Here is a 27337-nt window from a genome sequence, read left to right as displayed (position 1 = left end):
TGCAAAATGTGGCTGACGTCACAGTAGAGATAAGGGAGAAATGACTGAGCACCTTCGCACGTACGGATATATGAAAGATTTATCATGCCAATAAACTTTGCCGAGCGGGACCGTGGTAGAGAGGAGGTGATGCGACAACGCATCGGTGGTTTTGAGGACGACGGGGTTAGAGACATGCTAGATGATGTCTTTGCTGTAGAGGCGACACATGCAACAGCTTTAGAGAATGAACCAGAGGAGCCGGAGGCAACCGCAAAGGCCTTCTTGGAGGTCTTGGCCTCATCAAAGAAACCTCTTTATGCGGGTGCCAAAATCTCTTAGCTAGATGCCATCTCGCAACTGATGGCAGTCAAGACTGAGTACGGCTGTACCCAAGCTTGCTTCGAAGCATTTCTGGGAGTATGGGCTAACAGCCTTCTTGAGGGTCATGAACTGCTGAAAAGCATGTACGCTACAAAGAAAATCATGAAGGCACTATCAATGAATTATGAGAAAATAGATGTTTGTCCGAAGAATTGCCTTTTGTTTAGGCACGAGTATGCGAATGACAAGTACTGTAGGAAGTGCGGTTCCCCTCGATACCTTGAGGTGGTCGATGAGCATGGTGAGAAGAATCAACTAGACATCCCCGCAAAGATTCTTCGGTATCTCCATTTCATAGAAAGACTACAGCGCCTTTTCATCACGGAGGAGTCTGCCAAAATGATGAAGTGGCACAAGAAAGGGATAAGGTACCATAAAAAAATCGTACATCCATCGGAAGCTGAAGCATGGAAGTCATTTGATGAAGAATACCCCGAGGAAGCAGCTGAGGCTGGGAATGTCAGAATTGCGATAACAGGTGATGGGTTCAATCCATATGGAATGTCTACCAATCCATACAGCTGTTGGCCCGTGTTTGTTATTCCGCTCAATCTCCCTCCCAGTGTCCTAATGCAACGCAAGACAATGTTTTTGTCGCTGATCATTCCAGGGCCTGAATACCCGGGAAAGAATTTGGGAGTGTTTATGCATCCGCTGGTGGATGATTTGCTCCATTCCTGGTACTTCCCGAGGTTGACATATGATCGACATCTACAAAAAAAACTCTTGATGAAAGTTTGGCTGATGTATTGCATGCATGACTTTCCTGGCTATGCCCTATTCTGCGGATGGTGTACAAGTGGGAAGATGCCATGCCCAGTGTGCATGCAGGCTCTACGTTTAATTTGGCTGCAAAAGGGTGGCAAGTATGTAGCATTTGACCTGCATCGACAGTTCCTCCCTCCAGACCATCCAGACAGGAAAGACAAGAAGAACTTCACGAAAGGCTGGGTTGTCCATGAAGTACACGAGATTCCAACGTTTTCTGGGGTAGATGTTCTTGCTCAGCTAAAAGCTCTCAAGCCTAAAGGCGAAGACAAAGGCAAAGGCAAAGGCAAAGGGGAAAGCCAAGGCCAAAGCAAAGGGGAAAGCAAAGGCCAAGGGCAAGACAAATGCAAAGGCAAAGGCAAACGCTTTGAGGGATATGGTGAGACGCAGAACTGGACTCACATTACCCCGTTCACGAAGCTTCCCTATTTCAAGGACCTCAAACTTCCTTATAACATCGATGTGATGCACACCGAAAAGAATGTCGCAGAGTCCCTTTTTGCCACGATCCTCAACATTCCTGATAAGACAAAGCATAACGTTAAAGCTAGAGCCGATCAACAGAAAATTTGTGATAGACCACGTCTGAACATGCGGCCTCCTTCAAGCGGTCGAAGAAACTAGTTCAAGCCAGATGCTGACTTCATCCTTAAACCGCCAGACAAGAAGGAAGTACTTATGTGGCTCAAACACATTGTGAAGTTCACTGATGGTTATGCATCAAATATAAGTAAGGGAGTCAATCTTTTAACGGGGAAAGTGACCGGGCTCAAGAGCCATGACTATCATGTATGGATTGAGCGGATAATGCCGGTGATGGTTCGAGGCTATGTCCCAGAGCGTGTCTGGCGAGTGCTTGCAGAACTAAGCTATTTCTTCCGCACGCTATGTGCTAAAGAAGTATGTCCGGAGGTGATTGAAAAATTGCATAAGAAGGCACCGAAGTTGATATGCAATCTAGAGAAGATCTTTCCGCCAGGCTTCTTTACTCCGATGATACATCTCATTTTGCACCTCGCGAAGGAGGTATTGTTGAGGGGGCCTGTGCAGAATCGTTGGCAGTACGGCCCAGAGAGACAAAACAAGCATCTCCGATCCAAATGTGGAAACAAAGCTAAGATTGAAGCTTCCATAGCTGAGGCAGTTATCCTAGAGGAGGTGTCAGACCTCAGGATATCATACTACCCAGACCACATTCCCACTCTGCATAATAAGGTGTCTCGATACAATACAGAAGAGCCCAAGTATAAACCCAAGCTCGATCTATTCGGTGGGCAATGTGGCAGGGCTGGGGGATCGAAACCTTATAACATGCCAGCACAAGAGTGGGAGGACATAATGTTCTATGTCTTGCACAACATCAAGGAAGTTGAGGAAGAGTGGATGAGGTAATACTGTTGCACCATTCCTTTATGTAGTTCGTTATGTTCACTTAGTCTTGGTCTAACACCGATTTTCTTATTTTAGTCAATTCCTAATCGAGGAGTGGACGGGAATGATTCCTCCTACTGAAGCGGAGGCACTTACTCTTCTCCGGAACGGTGCCCCTGGAAGGAAAAATTTTGTTGCTTGGTTCATGGAGAAAGTAAATTTTCACATTCCCCTAGTTCAACTTCTAGTTCAACATTTATTAGTTGATAGAACTAATGCACCCATGAATTTAAATAAACTTGTAGGGGAAAGATCCGAACACCTCTATGGATGAAGAATTGAGATGGGTGTCCATGGGTTTTAACGCTCGGGTCATGAAATGTGAAAAGTATGATGTGAATGGGTATCGCTTCCATACAGAGGAGCACCAAAACAGCCGGCCTGATCCCAAAACTATAAACACAGGAGTGTACACCCCAGAACAAAATGGACTTGAGTACTACGGAAGGGTAGGAAAAATATACGAGCTTACATTCGACCTTCGGCGCGAGGACCTAAGGCTAGCTGTGTTCAAATGCCGATGGTTCGGCCCATATGAGGGGCTGAGACATACGCCTTCCCTTGGTTTGGTCGAAGTTAGACCATCCACTGTCTATGCAGGAGCTGATCTCTTTATTGCGGCTACCCAGGCCACACAAGTTTATTATCTACCCTACCCATGCCAGAAAGAGTACCTAAAGGGTTGGGAAGTTGTGTTCAAGGTGGCGCCACATGGTAAGCTACCGGACCCGAACGATGACGATTGTTACTACATTAACCCCATGACATACGAGGGAGTGTTCTATCAAGAGCAACCTGATGATGTTGATGTGGACCGATCCAATGTCGCTGCCCCGTTGGGTGTTGTTGATGTGGATCCAAACGATAATGATGCACGGAATGATGGTGAGGCCATTGTGAATGACCAAGACATACTTATGCTAGAGAAATTAAATGAGGACGTCGAAGATGATGAAGAACCTCCACCTACGTCAGACAACGAAGATGATATGCGTGATAGTGACGATGAGACCGATCGAGGCACCGGTTACAATAGTGATGATTCGTATGGGTTCTAGTAGATGTATGTTTCATGTCTTTTCTTATATGGTTTATTTATGAATGTCCTTTTTTATTCCTTTTTGTTATATCTTTTTCTTCATTGTTAATATACTAAATTTTTATTCTCTTTTCAATGCAGGTTCGCTAAGCATGGGAAAGGGCAAGGCCGATGGTAGTGGTTTGCTAAGAAAACTCGCCGCGAGGGTTAGTCGGAGTGGTCGACCCCGTAGTCTCCCCCCTGACTAATTGACGATGAGTCCTCACAGGGAGGTCGAGGGAGAGGTGCCCCTAGAGGAGGAGGGGGTGGGGGAGAGGCCCAAAAGGACGGTTTCGGGGCCAAAAACTGCGCTCTGTGACAAACATAGGGGGGTCGTCTTCGCGGCCCTCCTCTAGTGAGGTACGCTCTGAGGAGGAGGAGGAGGAGGAGGAGGAGGAGGACCGGGAGGAGGAGGAGGAGGTCCGGGAGGAGGAGGAGGAGGTCCGGGAGGAGGATGAGGATGAGGAGGAGGCACGCGGGGAGGATGGTTGTGGTGGGGAGGATGGTGGTGGCGGGGAGGATGGTGGTGGCGAGGAGGATGGTGGTGGCGGGGAGGTGGGTGGCAAGAAGAAGGCTTGGCTGCGTGGTGGTGCACGACTCCCGGATCGTCCTGCTACCGAGGAGATGAAGTGGCTCATTGAGCCCACGGGGAAAAAGTAAGTGCCCCTTAATAATGTTTTAAACACATACTATCATTTTTATTGTGCACATACTAATATTTTTCATTCTTTTGCAACTCCTGGAAATATCCTAATGGTGCCCGTCTTCCAAACGGCATCATCACTATCCTGTTGAAGAAATATTGGTCGGGGATGTTCACTCCGGACCCAGTCAACCACCCGGAGCGCAAGATTTTGGCCATGTGCTGGGATCACTAAGAAGCAGCATTCCACCCGGCCCATGAGACGGCTGCTAAGGCTGTGATATCAAACTTTTGGGTAAGTCCTCTTCAGAAGCACTAGTCTTGAGTTTCTTTCATAGTTTATCATCGAATCGTTTAACTCATCACTTGTTCCATTCTGGTTTTATGATTGCCACTAGAAATTCTATAGAGTTCATGAGGAGCACAAGGCCATGGCCGATGAGTATGTGCTGCGGGCTGCGAGGAAGCAGACCCGTCAGATACAGTACGAGGTGCGCTGGGTGGCCATCTCACGGTATTATCACGACAAACATGGCGTGAAGGTGACCAAGGAAGAAGCTAAGGCACAGGACCTTACCTTGGAACGGGAGCAGTACATGTTGGTAAGCATAACAGACTTTTCATTCCGATGTTTGTGGTAAATTTCATTGTTTCATGTTAACATGCCATTATGCTTCATTATGTAGGTGGCTCCTGATTGGTGCTATCGCCACCCTGAGGGATGGGCGGGATTGGTGGATATGTGGGTCAGCGCGGACACAGAGTTTGCTGCCAAGAGTAGCATAAACAAGGCTAATCGAGGACGTGACGGAACACACGGTCAGGGAATCCGAAACCACTAGCACACCAAGAAAATTCAGGTATATCTATGTACATGAAACATTCTTGATCTTCTATTTGCCGTATGTTCTTATGTATGACTAACCTTTGTTTGGCGGTGCAGGAGGAGAAATTGAAGCGGCCGCTCTCAGACATCGAGTCCTGGAGGCTCGCCCGTGTGCAGCCTAATCGCAAGGATGACGAGAGTGAGTACTATGGCAAGGCCGGGGAGAACCTGGAGTCCTACAAGAAAGAGTTTAAGAAGTGGAATCCTGACAAAGAAGATCCCATGTCTGCGGATTCCGACGAGAGGGCGGTGGTGAGCATAGGGCCGAGGAGTCATGGTCGGTCGGCGGTTCTGGATTCGGTGATCACCCCTTCTATCTCCTACAGACGGATCCGAGCTACCAACTCGAGACCGAGCCCGCGCCCGAGCATGTCCACTGCACAGGCCATCCTAGCCCAGGGCAACTCTGTAAGTATTTTCCCTCTTATCTTCTTTCTTTCTACTTTTATTTTCTGCTTTGTTATGTATTATGAGTTGCATCATGGCATATTGTAGGCCTACATGGAGTTCCAATGTTAGCAGCTCTACGACTGGAACCAGAGAGTTGCAGCAGTCATGGAGCACAACAGTCGCATGACGCAGCTTATGTTTGCGTCTATGGCAACCGGGCAGATTCCTACAATGGAACCACCACCACCACCTCCTGGACCACAACCAGTGGTGCCTACGTTTGAACAATTTCTGGCAGACCACTACAATGTCACTCCGGTTAGTACATCACCAACCTATTCAACCACAACTTCTCGTTTATTCAATACAATCATATATTGCCTTACCATCTCTTTCCAAACATGCAGGTAACCAGTGGTGGTGCTACTGATGGTTCCACTCCTGAGTCACGGAGCCCAGTCACTCCGGTCTGGCTTGGCAGCGGCGGTGGCACTAGCGCTAGCGGTAGTGGTGACGACCTCGGCTTTGGCAGTGGAAGTGATGCCGCTTAAGCCTTTTATTGTGATCATGTTGGACTTGCGATGATGATGCTTCTATGTTGGACTTGCGATGATGATGCTTCTATGTTGGACTTGCTATTATGTTTATCATGTGGGACTTGCGATGATGATACTTTTATGTTGGACTTGTGAGGATGTTTATCATGTTGGACTTGCGATGATGATGAACTTGTGATAATTATCTTCTCTTTTCTGTTGTGATGATATATATATATATATATATATATATATATATATATATATATATATATATATATATATATATATACTGTTATTTGAATTGAGATGTAACAAAAACAGAAAAAAAAGAAATTAGTGCATAACTACGCCGACGGTTAAACCGTCGGCATAGCCCCCGGCGTGTTACCAGCAGGCGACACGTGGCTGTTTCTGGGAAGCCTGGCGTGAGCTACGCCGACGGTTGGGCCGTCGGCATAGACCCACAAGCTATGCCGACGGGCCAACCGTCGGTGTAGTTGACACGTGGCAGCTTCTGGGCGACCGTGGCCTGGCGATACGCCGACGGTTAGGCCGTCGGCATAGCTTTTGAGCTATGCCGACGGCCTAACCGTCGGCGTATCGCCAGGCCACGGTCCCACGTGTCAGGTGGCGCCGTCAACGTCCGTCAGGTGGAAAATATTGCCGACGGGGTATGTATGCCGACGGTGGTACGGCCCCCGTCGGCTTAGCTCACTATGCCGACGGTTTTTGTATGCCGAGGGCCGACCTGAGGTACGCCGACGTACGAGTTGCCGACGGGGATATGCCGACGGGGGACGTCGGCGTAGCACTTTGCCGACGGCTTTTGGCCCTATGCCGACGGTCATGGGCCGTCGGCAACGTATCAAATTCTGGTAGTGAAAATATACTTATCCCTTATACTTATACCAAATAAGGATTTACACTAAGTTGATTGCCTGCTTGCATCCTTGTATTGTTCCCGCATACTACTCGTTTACCTCTCGCCTTTTCTCCTCGGGCGAGGGTTGCACATCCCGCCTTCCTCCACCTCTTGCTAGCCACCGATTTATTGATGACCTATCGAAGCCTAGCAAGGCATTGCGGGGTTTTTATTTCATTGTTTGTAGCGTCTTCGAATCTGATATGTACGTTTAAGATGATCTTAGTGACCATTAGCAATTATGTCTAAGATGATAAATATTGTTTGTAGACATTGGTTTGTATTGTAAAGGACTCGGCTACCAGTGTCCATAAGTTCATTGCCCGCTGGAAGTGATGATTGCTCACATGCATTCTTGTTAGAGTGGCCGCATCAAAGTTCTTTGTCTGTAGATGGGCAGATCATGAAGTCTCCTCACCAGAAACCCTAACCTGGATTGGAAACTTTATCAAGGCCCAATGGCATCTGTGGTAAACCAAAATGGTAATATGCTGGGTAGATGCCAATGGTTTCTGTATACAGAGATTAAATAAATTCATGATATGTGTATTGAGGATCATGTTGTAGATTGAGGAAAAGAAAATCCATGCTATATAGAGATGAACTTTTTCAATAATATATGCTTGTATAGTTTACATAGAGCTTTTCAGACCTTTCGATTTTTGGAAGGTTACGTCCGGTATATTTTTCCTGTGTTTTTCTTTACCCGCTTTCTTTTGGATTTTCTATTTTTCCTTTTCTAGTTTGTATGTTTTGTTTTTCATTTTGAAACTCATGATTTTTTTAGATCCATGAACATCATTAAAATTTGATGAATATTCTTTAATCTGTGAACATTTTTAATAAAAACTTTGAATATTTATTAAAACTCTCCTGCATTCATTAAATTAAATGAACTCTACTTAAAGTTTATATTTTTTTTATTTGCGAACTCTTTGGTTAACTTCTTAACACTTATTAAAAAGATTTAAAATTAAAATATTTTCAGAAAAAATTAAAAAGAAATCAGCGTAAAACTGGGTTGAGCGGTTGTCGGCGATGGCGTTGGTCCACCCTGCCTCCAATGGCCTCTGGGTCATGGAGGCGGAGCACTCCGTCCCTCACTAGTGAAAGGGACCCCGGTCTCGTTTGTGTTTGTTTAGCATCTTGGTTGGGGTTGTGTACGGTGATGATGTCCCCAGTAGGAATAATGTCTTCCACGCATGATCCCTGTCACGATAGTGCGTCTAGCATCGTAAAGGGTGTGTAGTGGTGTGTATTTATCGGACGGAATTGCTTCATGCCACATGTGAGTATTTATCAGGGTCTTTTTTTAAAGTACTTGGGACAATAGGTTTTTTTAGGGGAACTTGGAACAAGAGGTAACACATTTGAACACGCGTCAGACCCGGGGTGGGCCAGGCCTGTTTCAGCTGCGTGGAGAAGAGGCCGACGACCACAAGACTCCGAATCTTGTCCAAATTCGGATTCCGACCGGGCCAAGCAAAGCAAAGGCTGGGCCTTTATAGGCAGAGGACACACCGCACCCTCTTTATATGATACTGCGAACGAAGCTTAGCAGGGAAGGTTGGCTACATGAGGAAGAAGGTACGTCAAATACCCAAGAGAGTAAGCAGTGGAGTGCAATATGGCATATACAAGTACCTTCGAAGTTGAGAATGTTTGTGTGGCGACTAGCCAGGCAGTCGATGCCCACAGGTGAGGTCCTTCACCATCGCCATATGGCTGATGAAGATACATGCCACTTATGCGGAGCCACAAATACATGGAGACAGGCGCTGCTCAATTGCTCAATGTCGAGGTGTATCTGGGCCTTAGCTCCTGTTGAGTTTGCTGAAAAGGTGATCAGTTGCCAACATGAGAACCCAAAGCAATGGTTTTTTGCTCTACATGAGATGTTGGAGGCTGAAGAGTTTAACCGCCTGGTGATGACAGCATGGGCGATTTGGAGTGCCAGGAGAAAGGCGATCTACGAAGACATTTTTCAGTCTCCCTACGCTACAAACGGCTTCATACTGAGTTATATGGCAGAATTACAATAGATCAACAGGCGGGATCCAAGGCCAATTACTATTTCAGTGCCAAGACCAACTCGGTGGTTGCCTCCGGTCCAGGGGTGTGTCAAAGTAAATGTGGATGCAGCGGTCTCGAGAGGAGGAAGGTATGGCGCGGTTGGTGCTATATGCAGAGACCAAACCGGCCTGTTTCTTGGCGCTTCGGCCATAGTGTACCGGCATATCAATAATCCTCAAACACTTGAATCATTGGCTATTAGGGAAGCTCTAGCGCTGGCGAATGATTTATATGTTCAAAGCATTCACATGGCTTACGATTGCAAGACGGTGGTGGAAGACGTAAAGAACGGGACTTCGGCTGAATATGATGCGGTGATACATGAAATCATAGAACATTCTTCTGGTTTTCAACTTTGTAAAATAGTTCATGAATTTAGGAGTTCAAATTTTGAGGCTCACAACTTAGCGAAGCATGCCTTATCTCTCGGGGGTGGCCGCCATGTTTGGTTAGGTCATCCTGGAGATCTTTCTTTCGTCCCTGTAAACATTGTGACGGGTTAATAAAAAGCTTCGCGAGGTTGTCTAAAAAAAAACCACAGCCGGAAGCTAGGGTTCGAAATCCCCAAATCCATCGGCGGTGAGGCGAGAGGACCATGGCGGCGGGGAGGGTGATGGAGGCGTGTGCTCTCAAGGTATGCGGCAGCAACAAGGAAGATGAGGGGGATGCGGCTGGCAATTTCGAGGCAGCGGTGGAGAAGACGTCTACGGAATTTTCGCCTTCATTCGCCGGCGGTGAAGGCATGGAAGCGGAGACGGAATCCTTCTTCGCTAGCCATCAACATCAAGGCATGGACGCTCAGACCAAAAGGAAGATGTTTATGTCGCCGGAGGACATCGATTTGATCCTCAGCCACGCGGCGAGGGGAGACAGCTTCAAGCAGTTCCAGGCCAGGATCTGGAAGGAGGTGGCGGAGACGGGCCACTTCGAGATCTCTGAGGAGTATGTCAACAAGGTGTTCCAGCACCGAGCTTGGATCAGGCAAGAATGGTCCAACCTGAGGTCCCAGCATCCCAACTTGGTGTGGGAGGAGGACGACGAGCCTGTGAAATCCGACTGAGACGAGTGGAGTTCAACATGCATGGAGACTGGATTTTCTACTCCCGAATGCACCTACACCCGCATGAACAGTACATTTGAAAAAAAATACAAAACAAAATTGAAAAAATCTGAAATTTTGGGACATCAAACTAGATCAAAAGTTTTCGCTTCTTGCAAAATTTCGTGACCAAATAACATTTGAGGAGTCCTCGGCAAAAGTAACAAAATCTGTGTTCAAAGTTTTGTTCACTTTTCAGGAGTGATTTTGTTTTTTTTGCTGAGGGCTCCTCAAATGTTATTTGGTCACGGAATTTTGCAGAAAGCTAAAACTTTTGATTTAGTTTGATGTCAAAAAAATTCGGATTTTTTCGACTTTGTTTCATTTTTTTTAAGTGTACTGTTCATGCGGGTGCACCTACACCCCGGAGCTGCCACACCTTTCTCTTTGTGCATCTTGTCTGCAACTCTGTAATAGATATTGGAGCAGCGCTCCGTCCGTCTTGTTCTACAATGCTGCGCACCTGCTTGCTTGTTTATTTAGCATCAACAGCAACAAGCATTGTTGACTTCTTGTTTGGTTGGTGGAGATTTCTTGTCTTCCTCTATTCTTGTACTAGATTATTATGCTGACAGAGGATGTAGCACTCGCCGAGATCTAGTGATCAGTCCACGTATTTACCTGACTACCATCCCTGACATGCCGTATAGCTCCTTCTGGATCCCAGCGCAGATACTTTGCCAAAACAAGTACTCCTATATGAGATTCCACTCTTCATTTCAGCTCCAAAAGCTTCCCATACGTAATATTTTTGCACATGATGAAACAGGGGTTCTCCAGCAGGCGCCATACTTGCTTAGCGAGCTTTGCTAAATTAAAAAGGGAACTATGTGGGTCTCTGAATCCCACTCCTCCTCCCTCCTTCGGAATGCATAATTTCCATCAAGCCTCACCCCAACAGTACTTAGATATCACATTTGTCATCCCTTCACAATTTTATTTTTCAGGATTTGAATTTGAAATCGCAAACTCCAGAATGACTTGACTGACTGATATGATCAGTGTTTCTATTCATCCTTTCGACAACAATTTCTCCTTCCATCCACTCACCAACTGATTAATACAGTCAATAAGATACTCAAAATGATCACTCATGTAAAGCTGGGAGTCCAAGATATTTATCATTCAAGCTTTTGTATTTATCCCAAGTTTTGGCACACGACTACCTTGTCCTGAACAGAAGTGTTTTGTTTGGGCTAAAAAATATACTCGACTTTTCATCGCTCAGCAGTTGCCCCGAGCTAGCACATCGGTCGTTCACAACTCTCCATAGGCATTCAGCATTACTCCCATCCGCCTTCACTAGGATCAACGGATTGTCTGCAAATAGCAAATGTTAAATCTAAGGGGCCTCCCCGAAAATGCGTAGGAGCACTCGGCGACGACGCTCATTGAAATTCTGCCCATCAAATCGTCTTGGGATTCTCACGCACTATAATAGCCCCATTGTATTCATGTCCTTATAACTAGTATTTATCTTTCCCCTGTTCAGTATAGCAAACGTAAAGTACACGTGTTCTGTTCCGCACACATTAAAGTTTCTGTCTACTACACTGTTCCAACTCTGATGGCAGAAGTTTCATTCATGTCATTTAACATTGCCGGTGCACTTTCAATACGTGAACAGAAAAAGTGCTATCTTTTTACCACTTACACTCCAAAATTTGGATTGTTACTGCAAGTCCGGTCATGTGATATAATATAAATAATTCGATAGTTAATAAGGCGCTCGGACTCTTGGTACGGGCAAAGACTTTCTTGTCCAACCTATCAATGCACTGCGTCTAGGCCACTAGGCAGAAGCATGCATGGCTAGTAAGAGCATCTCTAGTGGCTTGTGTATCCCATAGTCTATGTCAAATATAGACCATCAGAGGGCAAAAAATGTCTCCAGCGGCTTGTGTATGTGCTAGTCTAAATTTTAGACATCCATCCGAATCGCTACGCATAGTCCATATTTAGACGACGGAGCGAGGACGTCCAAACAGAGCTGCCCCTTCTCGAGCTCGCTCCCGCGCCGATCTGGAGAAGTTGGAGACGAGGAGACGCCCACGCCACTGCCCCGAGGAGCTCGCCGTCGCTGAGGTACGCTCTGGTTTTTCCGATTCGGAGAGAGGGAGAGTGATTGAAGAGACGGGGCAGGGAGATGGGGCCGATGGATCTGAGGACAAATCCGGCCGCCGCCGTCGGCCACTATCGCCCTTGCGGAAGTGGATGCGAGAGAAGGGGCAGGGAGATGGGGCTCCGGCTGCGAGCGCGACGCCGGCGGCGAGCATGTGCGCGAGCGGCGGGTGTGAGGGGGATGTGCGAGCGGCGGGTGCGAGCGTGTGCGCGAGCGGCTGGGGCGCCGGCGGCGAGCGTGTGCGCGAGCGGCGGCCGTGAGGCACGAGCGCGAGGCGGCTGCGAGGCAGGAGCGTGTGCGTGAGCGCCGGCTCCCTGAATTTTGGTGTTGTTCTCTGAATATCTGAATATTGATGATGTTCTCTGAATATCTGAATATTGCTGCTGCTGCTCTTTGTGTTGAAAACTGTTGAAAATATAGCCGTTGAAGACATAGACTACCAAATTTGGACAATCCACTGGAAAACTGAGGTTGTCTAAAATAAAAAAAAAATACACCATTGTGTATATGAAGATATAGACTACCAAATTTACACAAGCCACTAGAGATGCTCTAACAGTTTGAACACAAAAGTAAAAGAAAACTTCGTGGGATAAAGACCATAGATGAGAAAGTTAGCATTTGTTCTATTTTTCTATTCCACTGAACACATCGGTAGCTAAATTGAGTGACAAACTAACAAGTTATCAGGTAAATCTCGCTTCATTTAGAAACTCAAGCCACGTTCATCTTCCTCTTCTTGCACGCGATGCTATTATGAGTAAAATGTTTTACGAGGAACTGTAGCCAAAATATGACTATTTTGTTTTTGTGCACATAATCTATTTTGTGCACATTATGTAACCTCCCATCATTTTTTTTCTGCACTAATTAATGGGAGGAGGAGGAACAACGGCCGAGCTAAGAGAATCAAAGGGGCGAGAGCAATGGCAATGAAGAGTACAGTTTGTGTAATTAACACTATGAAGATAAAGCATCGGTGGCTCAATAGTCTTCATAGTCCAATAAATGCCCAACAATGTGTTGTACTTACAGCATGACTTTTGGTCCTAATTTATTGTCGCCAAACAGGTATGCACTGTGCCACTTTATGTTGGAGCAGTGTATTCAACAACAACAATTCATTTCATCCAATTATGCACTGATCCCTAGACAGCAGTGCAACGGCGGAGATTCCAACGAGCATAGTCGCCAGTGGCGGCGGCAGGGGTATTCACCTGTATTCATGTGAATACCAAAGATTTGGCCCAAAAAATTTATTATATGTATTATTCGGCGACCCACAAGCCTACAACGCAGAGCCCACCAGTATTGCAGCCCACACAGCGAGTCCAACACGCTGACCACCTCGGCACCTCGTTTCGCTGATTCGTTTGACCTCGACCCGAATCCATTCCCCAGTCCCCACTCGGTCGTTCGTTCCCCAACTTAACCTAGCGCCTCCTGCAGCGGCGGCGGCGAGCAGCGGCAAGCGGAGCCGCCGGCGGCCGGCGTCCGACGAGCGTCCAGGTTCTATTCTCCTTGTCCATGTCTTCTCTCTCTAGTTCTCTTGATCTCTTCCCCTAAGAAAGTAAGAAGGCCAGCCCCCAGCCAGATTAAAATGATTACTAGTACTAGTTTGCTGGCGTTTAGTATCCGGACAAATAGCAAATCTACAATCGTTCTGAAGGCCAGCCAGTTCCTAATTTAGTATCTGGTCACTAGTTTGCTAGACTGCAGTTTTGCTATTTTAATGTAGTTTGCTGGAGCGACCAGCAGAGCAGGTTGCTTGCTTCTTCCTAGTACATATTACTGCTAGTACATCTAGTTTGGTGGAACGACCAGGTTGCTAGATTGAAATTTTGATATTTTAATTTTTAACCTACAATTTTCAGAGTGTATATTTTGGTAGATTGCTAATCTATCTTTTTCTGATCTTGTATCATAGATGAAGAAGAAGGGTGTTAGCATTGTTGCATTGTGGGAAAGAGCTTCAAAGGAAAATAAAAGAACTTCCACATCTACACCAAATCCTCCTGATGTTGAAGTTGAGAGCAGTAGCATTCCTCCTGATGTTGAGAGCAATCTGCAACTGGCACTAGTGCAAGCACATGAACCGGATGATAGTCACACAGAACCTGAGAGTGGCTCCCCAGCCCCAATTATAGAAGATGATGAAGCAAATGATGAAGTTCAATTTGAAGTAGATTTGGACGCACTTGAGTCAGATCCCGGGAAACGGATCCCCATCTCTAGGTACAATGTCAATGACCAGGATAAAGTTAGAAGGAGATACATCGAGTTGGGGGCATGTCAACCAAAGAAACATAATTTGAGTACAGAGACATAAGTGGATTACAACGTTGCTTTTGTCCTTCTTGGTTTAAGGATTACAAGTGGCTTGAGTATAGTGTGAACAAAGAGGTTGCTTTCTGCTTTGTTTGCTATTTGTTCAAGGATAAAACAAAAAGCCCCGGTGGAGATTCATTTGTTAAGGGTGGGTTTAGAAACTGGAACATGAAAGCAAGATTGACAAGGCATGTTGGTGATGTAAGTAGTGCTCACGCTGAAGCTCAAGAGAAGTATGATATGTTCACTACACCACAAACATCAATTCAGGAGTCTGTTGCTTCCAACACCTCACAATACAAGGCTTTCTATAAAAAAAACGTTTGACATGGACACTCAAGTGTGTGAGATTTCTGTTGCGCCAAGGCTTGGCATTTAGAGGACATGATGAAAGTGAAGACTCACTAAATAAAGGAAATTTCCTTGAGCTTCTAAATTGGCTAGCAGAAAATTTTGAAGAGGTTGACAGGGTTGTTCTCAAGAATGCTCCACGGAACTGCAAGATGACTCACCATGATATACAACAAGAGGTGATAAAATGTTGTGCACAAGAGACTACTAAACTAGTCATTGAAGAACTTGATGGTGGTCATTTTGCAATACTTGCAGATGAGTCTAGTGATGTGTATCAGAATGAACAGTTGGATGTTTGCTTGCGTTATGTTGATAAGAAAGGAAGGGCAGTTGTAAGTTTCTTGGTCTTGCTCATGTTGAAGATACTACCTCTCAGACACTAAAAGCTGCAATTCAGAAAGTGCTTATGGACTACAATTTAACCTTTGCAATGGTTCGTGGGCAAGGATATGATGGAGCTAGTAACATGAGAGGTAATGCTAATGGCCTGAAAAAACTGATTATAGATGAGTCCCCTTTTGCCTACTATGTTCATTGTTTTGTCCATCAACTACAGTTAACTCTTGTTGCTGTTGCTAAGGAGAGTGGTGATTGTACTTGGTTCTTTCAACAGCTTGCACACTTGTTAAATGCTCTTGGCATGTCTTGTAAAAAGATGAGAATGCTTCGGATAGCTCAGGCTGAAGAACTCATTAATGCATTGGAATTGGAAGAAGTAGAAACAGGGAGTGGGCTGAATCAGGAAATGGGTTTGGGAAGGCCATGTGATACACGTTGGGGCTCTCACTTCAAAACTGTGAACCATGTCATCTCTATGTATGGTGCACTACGACGAGTCCTTCGCAAGATTGGAGACGAGTACCATGGTGCGGAGGCACAAGCGGCTCTATCCATAGAGACAATATTTCGATCATTTGAGTTTGTTTTCATGGCACACTTGATGCAAGAAATATTTGGATACACAGATGAGTTGTGTAGAGCTTTGCAAAAGCAAGACGAAGATATTGTTCATGCTATTGAGCTTGTTGGTGACACAAAGTATTACTTGGAGGCTTTGAGGACCGATGCTGGATGGGATGATTTTCTCACAAAGGTCACATCTTTTTGTACAAAGCATAAGATCAAAGTTGTTGATATGGAGGGTCCTTACTTTCCCGTTGGCCGGCCTAGAAGGGGTTTATGTAATGGTGTGATCAATTACCACCGCTTCAAGGTTGATATGTTTGTGGGTGTCATTGATAGGCAAATCAGTGAGCTGAATGGCAGATTTGATGAGGTAAACACGGAGCTACTTTCTTGCATGGCAGCATTCTGTCCACTTCATCTATTTGCTGCTTATGACCAAGATAAGTTGGTTAGGCTTGCTACAAAGTTTTATGCTTCTGATTTTACAAGTGATGAACTGGCAAGACTTCCATGGCAACTAAACATGTATGTTATTAATGTGCGTAGAGATGAAAGGTTTCAAAACCTGAAAAATCTGTGTTAGCTTTCAGTTATGCTTGTTGAGACAAACAAGCATGAACAATATCATATTGTTTACAAGCTTCTTAAGTTGGTATTGATTCTGCCAGTAGCTACTGCTAGTGTTGAAAGGGTGTTCTCTTCAATGAGCCATGTGAAGAATAAGCTAAGGAACAAAATGGGTGATGAATATTTGAACAATTGTTTGGTTACATTTGTTGATAGAGAATTTTTCAATCAAGTGAAGGATGAAGATGTCATCAATCTCTTCCAAAAAAGCAACCGCAAAGTTATATTGTAAGAAGGATATCATCACTTTATCAATCAAAAGGTACTTATGTATTCATGTCGTTATGGTCTGGTACATTGAAATATTGCTATTGCCATTATGCTAGTGTTGTTTTGTTCATATATTGCTAGTGTTGTGTTGTTTGGTTCATATACTACATTTAGAGCAAAAAAAATTTGGATGAATACCCAGGCTTCATTTCCTGGCGCCGCCACTGGTAGATAGTCTCTTTTGACAAAAAATCGTTTCGTGTGTGATCCCGACTTTCTGTACCAACCATGCATATAGCCATATAGACACCTGTACCAACCAAATGAACATGGGGTCCCGACTTTCCACCAATTCAGTGCCTCAGCGGCCTATTCTCTACACAAACCAATCTGACAAAAAACTGCTGCCCCTGTCAAACAAAACATAGAGAAAATCACTTCACTCCTCTTTACTTCTTTAAACTGCTAGCATCATTGCGTTGTATAAACTATCAGATTGAAAAAGGACCGGCTGGCATGTGAGCTCATACAAGCACTTCATCATCATATATAATAAAGAAACAAAAAGAGCAAAAGACATGCAAAAATTCATCTTCTCTCCAGGTTAGCATGAAAGCTGGGTCCAACTATCAGGTTGTTGCTGCGAGTTGAGGAAAACATCTTATAGCTTTTAGACTTCATTTTCTTTATTTGGCATGCAGCATGAAGTTTCGCATCTTAATTAGATGGAATAAATAAATGGTGGAAGTAATGTACTGCTGGTTACTATTCTTCTACTTTTCTGTCTGCCAAATTTCAAATTACATATTATAGCATATCTCAGTCTAACCATAGAGATTTCAAAAGGAAGAGAACATCTGCTATTAGCATAGTGTTGCCATGTTATTCCCTATCGATCTTAAGTGCTTGTCCAGAAGCAATGTGGATGAGATCTCACACAATGTAATACAGCGGTGTGCCTATTTTTTTTTCGAGGGTACGCAAATTGCGTACCTTATCTTTATAGAAGAAGAGAAATGAGACATACAACAACGTCAACCACTCGCTGCGAACAACGAAGGCGACCCACTTCACACCCGGATCGTACAAGGACAACAAAATACAACAACACGACAACACAACTACGACACAAAAAGCCTACCCTACACCGAACCCCTTGCCGCGTCTCGGCCGACATTGAAGACCTCCAAAAAACAGCAACTCCAGCTTCCTTGGATAAGCCGGCGACTACCGTACATGGCGCCGAAGAAGAAAGATCCGGGCAGCGGTGAACGCCGGAGGAGCGCATCATGGGACCTCGAGTTTCCCAGCACAATGCTCCCAACAGAGTAACAACCTCAAGGGTGTTGCCATCATGCCGATCCTACGAATCAAGGCTTTCACCGCGGAGACAGCTGTCGATACAAGGTCGCGAGGAAGATGGTGTTGCACTCGGCGAAGCCTCAATGAAGTTGAATGACACCCGTAGGTGCCATCAACGCTGGTCCGGCCACAACCGAACAAGATTTTCATCTGTAGCACCGCACATCTCCACGTCTCCAAGATCCCGGCCAGTCCCGATCAGATGCCTCACACCGCCATCACCGCAGCAACTTGCCATCGAAGCCCCCCTCACCGCCGAGGGAACACGCCTAAAGCCATCACCTTCAACCTCGACTAGGAACCGCAGCAACCACCGAGCGGTGCACAACCAGATCCGCCACGGTGGCCTTCACCCGCGCCAGGGGACTGCCACCAGAATGGATCCGACCCGCACCTCCGACCACACTCCGGCACCCACACCGCCGAGGCATCGCCGCACGCCTCACACGGCAGCAGCCGAACGCCCGCTGCCCGCCAAGACCCTTCCTGGTCAGGCCTCGCAGCGCAGCCGCCGCCATGGCTGCGCTCGCACCGCCGCCACCGCCAGTGTCGGTGTACCACCAGCATCCTCCATCCTGCTACGCCCCACGTAAAGCTTCGGGGACAATCGCCGCACTCCCTGCCGTGAGCACCCCAAGGACGCCTACCAGCGCCGACGCACACCAGATCCGGGCCGAGATCCCCGGACCCGCGCCGCCAGCTTGCACCACCGACCCGCCCCTAGCCAACCACCGCCGTGGGCGAGTCGCCGCGGCACCACCGGTCCCTGCATCGCCAGCTCCCGTAGGACCGACCGCTGCCCGCCACCGCGCGCCGCATCCCTCGAGCAGCGCCCAGCTCCAACCTCCGAGCCGCCGTCCATGGCCGCCAGATCCGGCCGGACCACGCCAGGCCGCGCCATCCCGGAGCAGCGCCCCGCTCCAACCAGCATCGTCGGACCACGCCGACACAGGCCAGACGCGCGCCACCGCCGATTTGCCTGACCCCAAGAGGAAGGCGTCCCGCGCCGCCGGAGAGCCTCGAGGGAAGGGGGGGACCCCGCCGCCGCCGACGCGTGCACGGGCTTTGGCCGGCGGCGTCCGCTGGCGGCGGCGAGGGAGGGGAGGGGAGGTGGGGGGTTGCGGCGGCGGGGATTAGGGATCCGCCCGGGCCGCTCGCGGGAGCGGCACCGGGGAGATAGATTTTTCGGTGTGCCTAAATTTTAACTGAGATTACCTTGTGTGCGGGGCCTTTTTAGCATGTTATTGCAAATAGGATAAAATGGAAATTGGCCTAGTCCTTTTCTAAATGGTACAGCTTTGGGACAAAGTGTTTAGCTACACCTGGACACAAAAAGATAATGAAAAAACATCCGGACAAACAATGACCAGCAAACTATGCTGCAAAGTGTTGGAATATTCTAGTTTAGCTGGCACAGAAATGACAAGGTACAGAAATGAAAAAAAAGCCTAACTGGCACAGACAAGAATGTTCATGCAAAATATGCAACACATACCCAATGAACTCAGAACATGCAATGCTCCAAGAGTGCAGGGGCGAGCAATGTGATCTTGATTAGATTTCTCTGCGCTATCAGTTTGCCAAATGTTGGAGACTATCAGTACTAGCAGTGTAGTCTTGGCTGCTTGGACACTACAAATAGCTGCCATACTGACCTGTTTGAAGCAATGGCCAAGAAGAGACCTGTATATTCCCCGCAAAAAAAAAAGAAGAGACCTGTATATGACTGAGGACAACCTGAAAGTAGGTCCATTTCTGTTTTTTATTACGCAACAAGATACCAATAGATCGCTTGGGTGTAAGATGCACTAAATTCCTAATTATTATGTAAGTATACAGTTTGGACCCTAAGATGGAGATATCCGGATTGACATGCAATTGTTCATGCTCCTAACAATCTAGCACATGATCTGTTTGATTTTCGGCATCTCACATGGTGACTGCTGCTTCTCGCCTTTTGTATCTCTTGGACACAGGAGCAAATAACTAGAAACAAACTTATTGTGAAGCAGCCACCTTTTTTGTTTCCTGTGAAAGTGGCAGATCACGTTTTCAAGCTGAACCAGATGCCTCTGGTGTGTATTTTGTTGACTGCTCGCTTCCAGTGCATGTGTCATATTTGCAATGTGATGTTTCCAGTTATATTTGATTTTATTGGAAAAGACCATATGGCCAAAAAAAATAAGATTGATTCAGAAGAGGAATTGATTCCTTGTGGACAGACATATGCAGCATTTTTAATTGTCCGGCTTTCTGTAGTCCTTTTTGATTGTGAACTTGTTCAATCATATATGTTTAGTGAACATGTTGAGCAGGTTTTTCTTGCATTGAGCTCTTGACTTGCTTTAGAATCATACTCCAATCTGCCTGGATTAACGATTAATTAGGGATTGGAACTTATGAAGTGATGGCAAAGTTAATTGGTTGCAATGCCTGCATAATGTGTAGGTGATAGGAGGAGGCTGGGTTAAGTGAGTCAAGTGCATGCACCAGTCTGTCAGTGTGGCAAGCTGGCTGGGTAAGGAACTTGTGTCATTTCTGGTTTCTGGTAACAGAGTTTCTGCCACCCTCCGAGAAATCCCCATGCCAGAATGAAAAAAGGTCCGTTTTGGAAAAATATTCATCTGAAATTCTGAACTCAACAAATTTTGTCAAAAGCTTTGGCTGACAAGTTAAGCTAATTAAATCTCGATGTATTGCACAGTTGTATCTGTGCTTATTCGTGCAGTCGCCCCAAATATTCAAAGAGAGGATGTACACAACAATATGAACCATGATAATAACTAGTTGGGTGAATCATGCATTTAGTTCTCACCATTCAAAATATAATTATTGAAATGCCATTCAAAATATAATTATCGAAATGCCATTCAAAATATAATTATTTAGCTAGCTGGTTTCACCAACAGTTATCAACTCGCACCATGGTGAATAAAATTAACTAGCCTCTCAACGCTAGAGCAATCAATGATACTCTCATCAGACTATACTTATATATTGAATTTTGCTTGATGACTAATGTGTTTGCAGGTTCCCTTTTGCAGGATTGCAGGGAAGGTCACATACATAGCACAAGCCTACATCTGCAACATTGTAAAAGTGGCATGTAGTAGTCCGCAAGGCTCTGCAGGAGAGAGACACATACTCTAGTTGATCGAAGAATTCAGTATGCTTCATATATCTGATTGGGTCCAATATCCACTTAGCGATGTGTTGTAGGATTGGGAGGCAACAGGGAGTTATAAGCATGTCACACAGAAGAGTCCAACACTGTAGACTAGACCGGGCGACCGAGGGCCAGTGGAACTCCTCCAACTAGAGGATAGTGGACGAGGGACGCTGGTGGCGTGGAGTCCATATACCATCTTCATGTAGTAGATAAAATTCTGGATATAGAAAATCACATAAACCCATGGAAATAAAGGTGTGGAATCTCAGAGGTGTTAAACATCATCATGTCACTCGTCATGTCACATGACTTGTGTCACGTAGCTTCGGCAGGAGGTAATTAGGAGATAGTTTATATTGTCTCTAAAACCACATGTACTTATCTCTATCTCTTATCTCTTCCTTGCTCCTCAAGATGTAATCTCTCCAAACTACTTGTATGCATATCCAGGGATAAGCCCCTGTCTATATAACACGCAGGCGCGACCCCGATCAGGGTACGACGCTTCACGCCTTTCGAACATGGTATACAGAGCCCCTTTTCTTCATCACGTCTAGTTCGCTAGGGTTTCTCCTACCACCAAAGCTCGCCACCATGTCCTCCTCTACCGCAGCCTACTCCAACCTCTCCGGTCAAGTCACAGAGAGGCTATCCCGCACCAATTATGTTCTCTGGCGCACCCAGATAACCCCGCAGATCAGAGGAGCCGGCTTCTTTGGATACGTCGATGGAACCACACCAGAGCCGGCCAAGCACGTCGTCACCAAGGACAAGGATGGGAAAGAAGAAACGATTCCCAATCCTCTCCACTCGGTTTGGATCCGAGAAGATCAACTGGTATTGGGCTATCTGTTGAACAATCTCACAAAAGAAGTACTTGTGCAGGTCACCTCCATCGATCATGCACATGAGCTCTGGGCGGCACTAGCAGGGATGTTTTCCTCGCAGTCGCTTTCTAGGGTGAACAACATCCGCATCGCGCTCTCTCATGCACAGAAGGGAACGCAGTCCGTGGCGACATACTTCGCATATATGCGGTCGCTTGCGGACGAACTTGTTGTTGCAGGCAAGCCTCTTCAAGACGGCGAGCTAGTCTCCTACATCCTCGTCGGCCTCGACATGGAGTACCAGCCCCTCGTCTCCGCTCTCGACGCGCGCACACATCCAGTCACCATCGACGAGCTCTTCTCCCAAATGAGCAACTTCGACCAGCGTGTTGCACTCTTCCAGGGGAACGGCGGCTTCAAGTCATCGGCAAATGCTGCCACTCGCGGCCGTGGTGGTGGCGGCGGCGGATCACACTACCGCGGCCCACCGCGGAAGGGCAAAACCAGCAATGGCGGCAACTTCAACAGCAACTCCCGCAACCCCGGCAACAACAACGGCAGTGGGCGGCCCTCCTACACCAACTCCAAGGGTCGTCGCAACTCCCCCAAGTCACGTCTTGACACCATCCGGTGTCAAATCTGTGGAAAACTGGGGCACTCAGCAAAGGATTGCTGGTATCGCTTCGAAGAGGATGAAGACTCCTCCCAAGATGAGAAAGTTGTTGCCGGGGCAGAGGCCTCGTATGGAGTCGACACCAACTGGTATGTTGACAGTGGTGCTACAAACCACATCACCGGCGGGAGAAGGTCACCATGAGGGAGAAATACCGCGGCCCGGAGCAAGTCCACGCCGCAAACGGAGAAGGTATGAGAATTAGTCATATTGGTCACTCAATTATTAAAACCCCTCACCGAAAAAGCCATCTTAGAAAAATATTGCATGTCCCTAGAGCTTCCATGAATCTCCTTTCAGTTCATCGCATTACCATTAATAACCATGTCTTTCTTGAGTTTCACCCCTATTTCTTTTTGATTCGAGATCAGGTCACGAAGAAAATCCTCTATCGAGGTAGATGCGTTCGAGGGCTATATCCGTTGATTCCCAAGCTTAGGAGATTCAATAAAACAACATGTGTTGTCGCCAAGTTATCTTCAACCCGGTGGCATGATCGTCTAGGGCATGCATATTTTTCTTTAGTAGAATGAGTGCTTAGGAAAAATAAGCTCCCACATGTTGGAGAGCGTAATGTTGAAACAGTTTGTGATTCCTGCCAAAGAGCTAAAAGTCATCAGTTGCCATATCCTATTTCCACGAGTGTTTCTACTAAACCATTGCAACTTATTTTCTCTGATATTTGGGGTCCTGCCCCCTCTTCTGTGGGTAGACACACTTACTACGTAAGTTTTATCAATGACTATAGTAAATTCTCTTGGATCTATCTACTTAAAAAGCGATCCGATGTTTTTCAAGTCTTTCAAAATTTCCAAGCACTCGTTGAAAGAAAATTCGATAGCAAGATCATTGTTGTCCAATCCGACTGGGGAGGGGAATACGAAAAGTTGAATTTCTTCTTCCAAACACTTGGTATCTCTCACCAAGTGTCATGCTCACATGCTCACCAACAGAATGGGTCTGTTGAACGCAAACATCGTCATATCGTAGAGGTTGGTCTCTCGCTTTTAGCCGGCGCATCCATGCCCTTGAAGTTCCGGGATGAGGCTTTCCTCACAGCCGTGCACATCATAAACATGTTACCTAGTCGTGTCATTAATAATGAAACGCCTATGGAACGTCTTCTTCATACCAAACCTGACTACACCACTTTTCGCGTGTTTGGGTGCGCCTGTTGGCCAAATCTGTGCCCATACAACAAGCGTAAGCTCATGTTTCGGTCAAAGCAGTGTGTCTTCATAGGGTATAGTGCTCAACACAAAGGTGTCAAATGCTTTGATGTCTCTACTGCCCGAGTATATATTTCTCGTGATGTAGTCTTTGATGAAACAAAATTCCTGTTTTCTGACCTACATCCCAATGCTGGCGCCCTTCTACGTCAAGAAATTCTTCTTCTCCCATCTCACCTAACCGGCGATGATCCACGCGGAAATAATTGTGATGATGCAATATTGACTAACCCTCATAACACCAGTTTGGCTGACCTTTGTGGTGAAACAGGACAAGAAAATGGCGAAGAAATCGTGCAAAAGAGTGAAGAAATCACCCTAAACAGGCAGTATTTTATGTGTCCAGCCCCAGGGAGCATATCCCCCTCGGGATCGTCACCGCTGCAGACTGCTGCACAATCTTCTGCGGGATCCGTGCCGCAGCAGGGAACCTGCGCCTCGGGTTTAGTGCCAGTAGGCAGCAGCGACCATGCGGGCGCACCAGGCGACAAGCGCGCCAGCAGCGGCGGCCCCGCCTCTGCCACGCGGGCTTCTCCCGTTCGTCAAGCAGCGGACACCGGGCCGCGCCAATCAGCACCGGCCACTGGGCCGCCTCTGAGTCGGTGGCCCACGGGAGTGGACCGCTGCTATGCGCGCCGTTCCACGAGCCATCCCACCGGTCGGCCTGATCCCCTCATTGGCTCGGGATCCAGCGCAGATCCCTGTCGGACGGTGTCATCATTGCCCCCTGACGAGCCGCTGGCAGGGGCCGGGTCCGGATCTTCTGCGCCGGATCACGACTCCTCTTCATCACCTGAAGCTGCAGAAGATCTCGGCGCTTCATCATCTCCTGTTGACAGATCAGGTGCAGGATCCGAGGCAGGATGGATCTTCTGTGCATCCAGCGGCTGTACCTGCTTCACAAACACGTACACGTCTTCAAAAAGGGGTAATTAAACCTGTCAATTACAAGCACATTACCAAGTTTGGCATGGCATGTACCACAGGTGAACCGACTTCTTTGCAAGAAGCATTTGGTGACTTGAAGTGGAAAGGGGCTATGGAAGAAAAATACATGGCTCTTCAGAAGAATAAAACATGGCATCTGGTTCCCCCAAAGCAAGGTAAAAATTTGATAGATTGCAAATGGGTATTCAGAATCAAGAGAAAATCTGATGGAACAATAGATCGCTATAAAGCTAGACTGGTTGCAAAAGGTTTTAAACAAAGGTATGGCATAGACTATGAAGATACCTTTAGTCCAATCGTAAAAATTGCTACCATTCGTCTTGTTCTGTCTATTGTTGTTTCAAGAGGATGGAGTCTCACGCAACTAGACGTACAGAACGCGTTTCTCCATGGTGTTCTGAAAGAAAAGGTTTTACATGAAACAACCTCCTGGGTTTGAAAACAGAAAATTTCCTCTCATGTCTGCAGGCTTGATAAGGCCATTTATGGGTTGAAGCAAGCTCCCAGAGCATGGTATTCCAGGCTCAGTCATAAACTGCAAGCTCTCGGTTTCATTCCTTCTAAGTCTGACACTTCCTTGTTTATATACAATAGGTCAAATACATCTATATTTGTACTTATTTATGTGGATGATATAATTGTTACAAGCTTATCTGATGAGGCAGTGGCAGGACTATTAAAGGATTTGAGTGCTGAGTTTGCTTTGAAGGATCTTGGAGACTTGCATTTTTTCTTAGGGATTGAAGTCAAGAAACATGGTAATGATCTTCATCTCTCTCTCAAGAAAAGTATGCTACTGACCTAGTCAAACGAGTAGGGTTGCAAGGTTGTAAACCATCACCCACTCCCTTATCTAGTTCAGAAAATTTGTCACTTATAGAAGGAGATCCCTTGAATCAAGAGGACAGCACAAACTACAGAAGTCTGGTAGGTGCACTTCAATATTTGACGCTTACAAGACCAGATATTTCATTTGCTGTTAATAAAGTATGCCAGTTTCTTCATGCTCCTACAACAGTTCATTGGACTGCAGCCAAACGCATAGTCAGATATATCAAAAATACTCTGAACACTGGTCTTACTTTCAGCAAGTCTCCATCAACTCTGGTTAGTGCTTTTTCTGACTCTGACCGGGCAGGATGTCTGGATGATTGACGGTCTACAGGTGGATTTGCTATCTTTTTTGGACCAAATCTTATATCTTGGTATGCCAAGAAACAAGCCACAGTATCCAGGTCAAGTACAGAAGCAGAATATAAAGCCTTAGCAAATGCAACGGCAGAAATTATATGGGTTCAGTCGTTACTCAGAGAGCTTGGCATAAGACGAATCCCAGCACCATGCTTGTGGTGTGATAATCTTGGTGCTACATATCTCTCTGCAAATCGAGTTTTTCATGCCAGAACAAAACATATTGAAATTGATTTCCATTTTGTCAGAGAACGTGTTGCTAACAAACAATTGGAAATCCGGTTTGTTCATTCCAGAGATCAGCTTGCAGATGGGTTTACCAAGGCATTACCTACACGGAGCTTTGAAGAGTTCAAACGTAATCTCAACTTGTCCAAGTTGTGATTAAGGAAGGGTGTTAAACATCATCATGTCACGCGTCATGTCACATGACTTGTGTCACGTAGCTTCGCCAGGAGGTAGTTAGGAGATAGTTTATATTCTCTCTAAAACCGCATGTACTTATCTCTATCTCTTATCTCTTCCTTGCTCCTCAAGATGTAATCTCTCCAAACTACTTGTATGCATATCCAGGGATAAGCCCCTGTCTATATAACACGCATGCGCGACCCCCATCAGGGTACGATGCTTCACGCCTTTCGCACAAGAGGGACGAGAACAACGCAGCATATGCATTGTAAAAGAGAAAATCAAGGGATGTTGGAAATTGGGTAGTAGTTTTTACAAATTAAACTAGGAGGTGATGTTTACGCGACCAGAAAGTGTAGCTCTATTTTTTAAATGGATTATTATATCTAACTTTTTATTTGCACATGTAGAAATATATTAGAGCTTGTTTTCAGCGTATATGATGTGAAAACTTACTTGGCATTGTTTTCTACCCGTGCGCGCGTGCTGTTGGCTGGCTGCTCGTGCGTGTGTGCTGGTGGACTCGTGGTCACCTAATTTGGTTTGATGGGCTGGTTGGACAAGTTTTCTTGGGCTGGGTCTGCCAAATATTCTGATCTGAAGCCTAGTACTAAAAAATGATTTCACGAATTTGGAGGGTAGTCTCTGAGCCTATCGAAGCCTCCTTGGTGGATTCGCCACTGGTAGGATTTGAAATTTGGACTAGTACTCAATAATGAAAAGCTTTGTGGAATCGAGGGAATGCTATCATCTAATTAATTAAATGATTAGCTTCTTTAATTACTATTGCT

General features: G+C 46.1%; 1 protein-coding gene across 1 annotated transcript; it reads left to right on the top strand.

Moving 5' to 3' along the window:
• Positions 1-13689: 13689 nt before the first annotated feature.
• Positions 13690-21714, top strand: LOC123107617 (zinc finger MYM-type protein 1). Its single transcript, XM_044529585.1, has 3 exons — positions 13690-13823; positions 14242-16791; positions 21146-21714. Exon 2 carries the CDS (start codon positions 15403-15405, stop codon positions 16483-16485), a length of 1083 nt encoding a protein of 360 aa, XP_044385520.1. The 5' UTR covers positions 13690-13823; positions 14242-15402; the 3' UTR covers positions 16486-16791; positions 21146-21714.
• Positions 21715-27337: the final 5623 nt, after the last annotated feature.

Source organism: Triticum aestivum, chromosome 5A (genome assembly GCF_018294505.1).
Source record: "Triticum aestivum cultivar Chinese Spring chromosome 5A, IWGSC CS RefSeq v2.1, whole genome shotgun sequence".
Taxonomy (NCBI): Eukaryota; Viridiplantae; Streptophyta; class Magnoliopsida; order Poales; family Poaceae; genus Triticum; species Triticum aestivum.
The sequence above is the reverse complement of the archived record's forward strand: the minus strand, read 5'-3'. Positions and strand labels throughout refer to the sequence as shown.

Coding starts and splice junctions, on each gene's coding strand:
- LOC123107617 (XM_044529585.1), top strand. CDS start 15,403: ATGGACTACAATTTAACCTTTGCAATGGTTCGTGGGCAAGGATATGAT.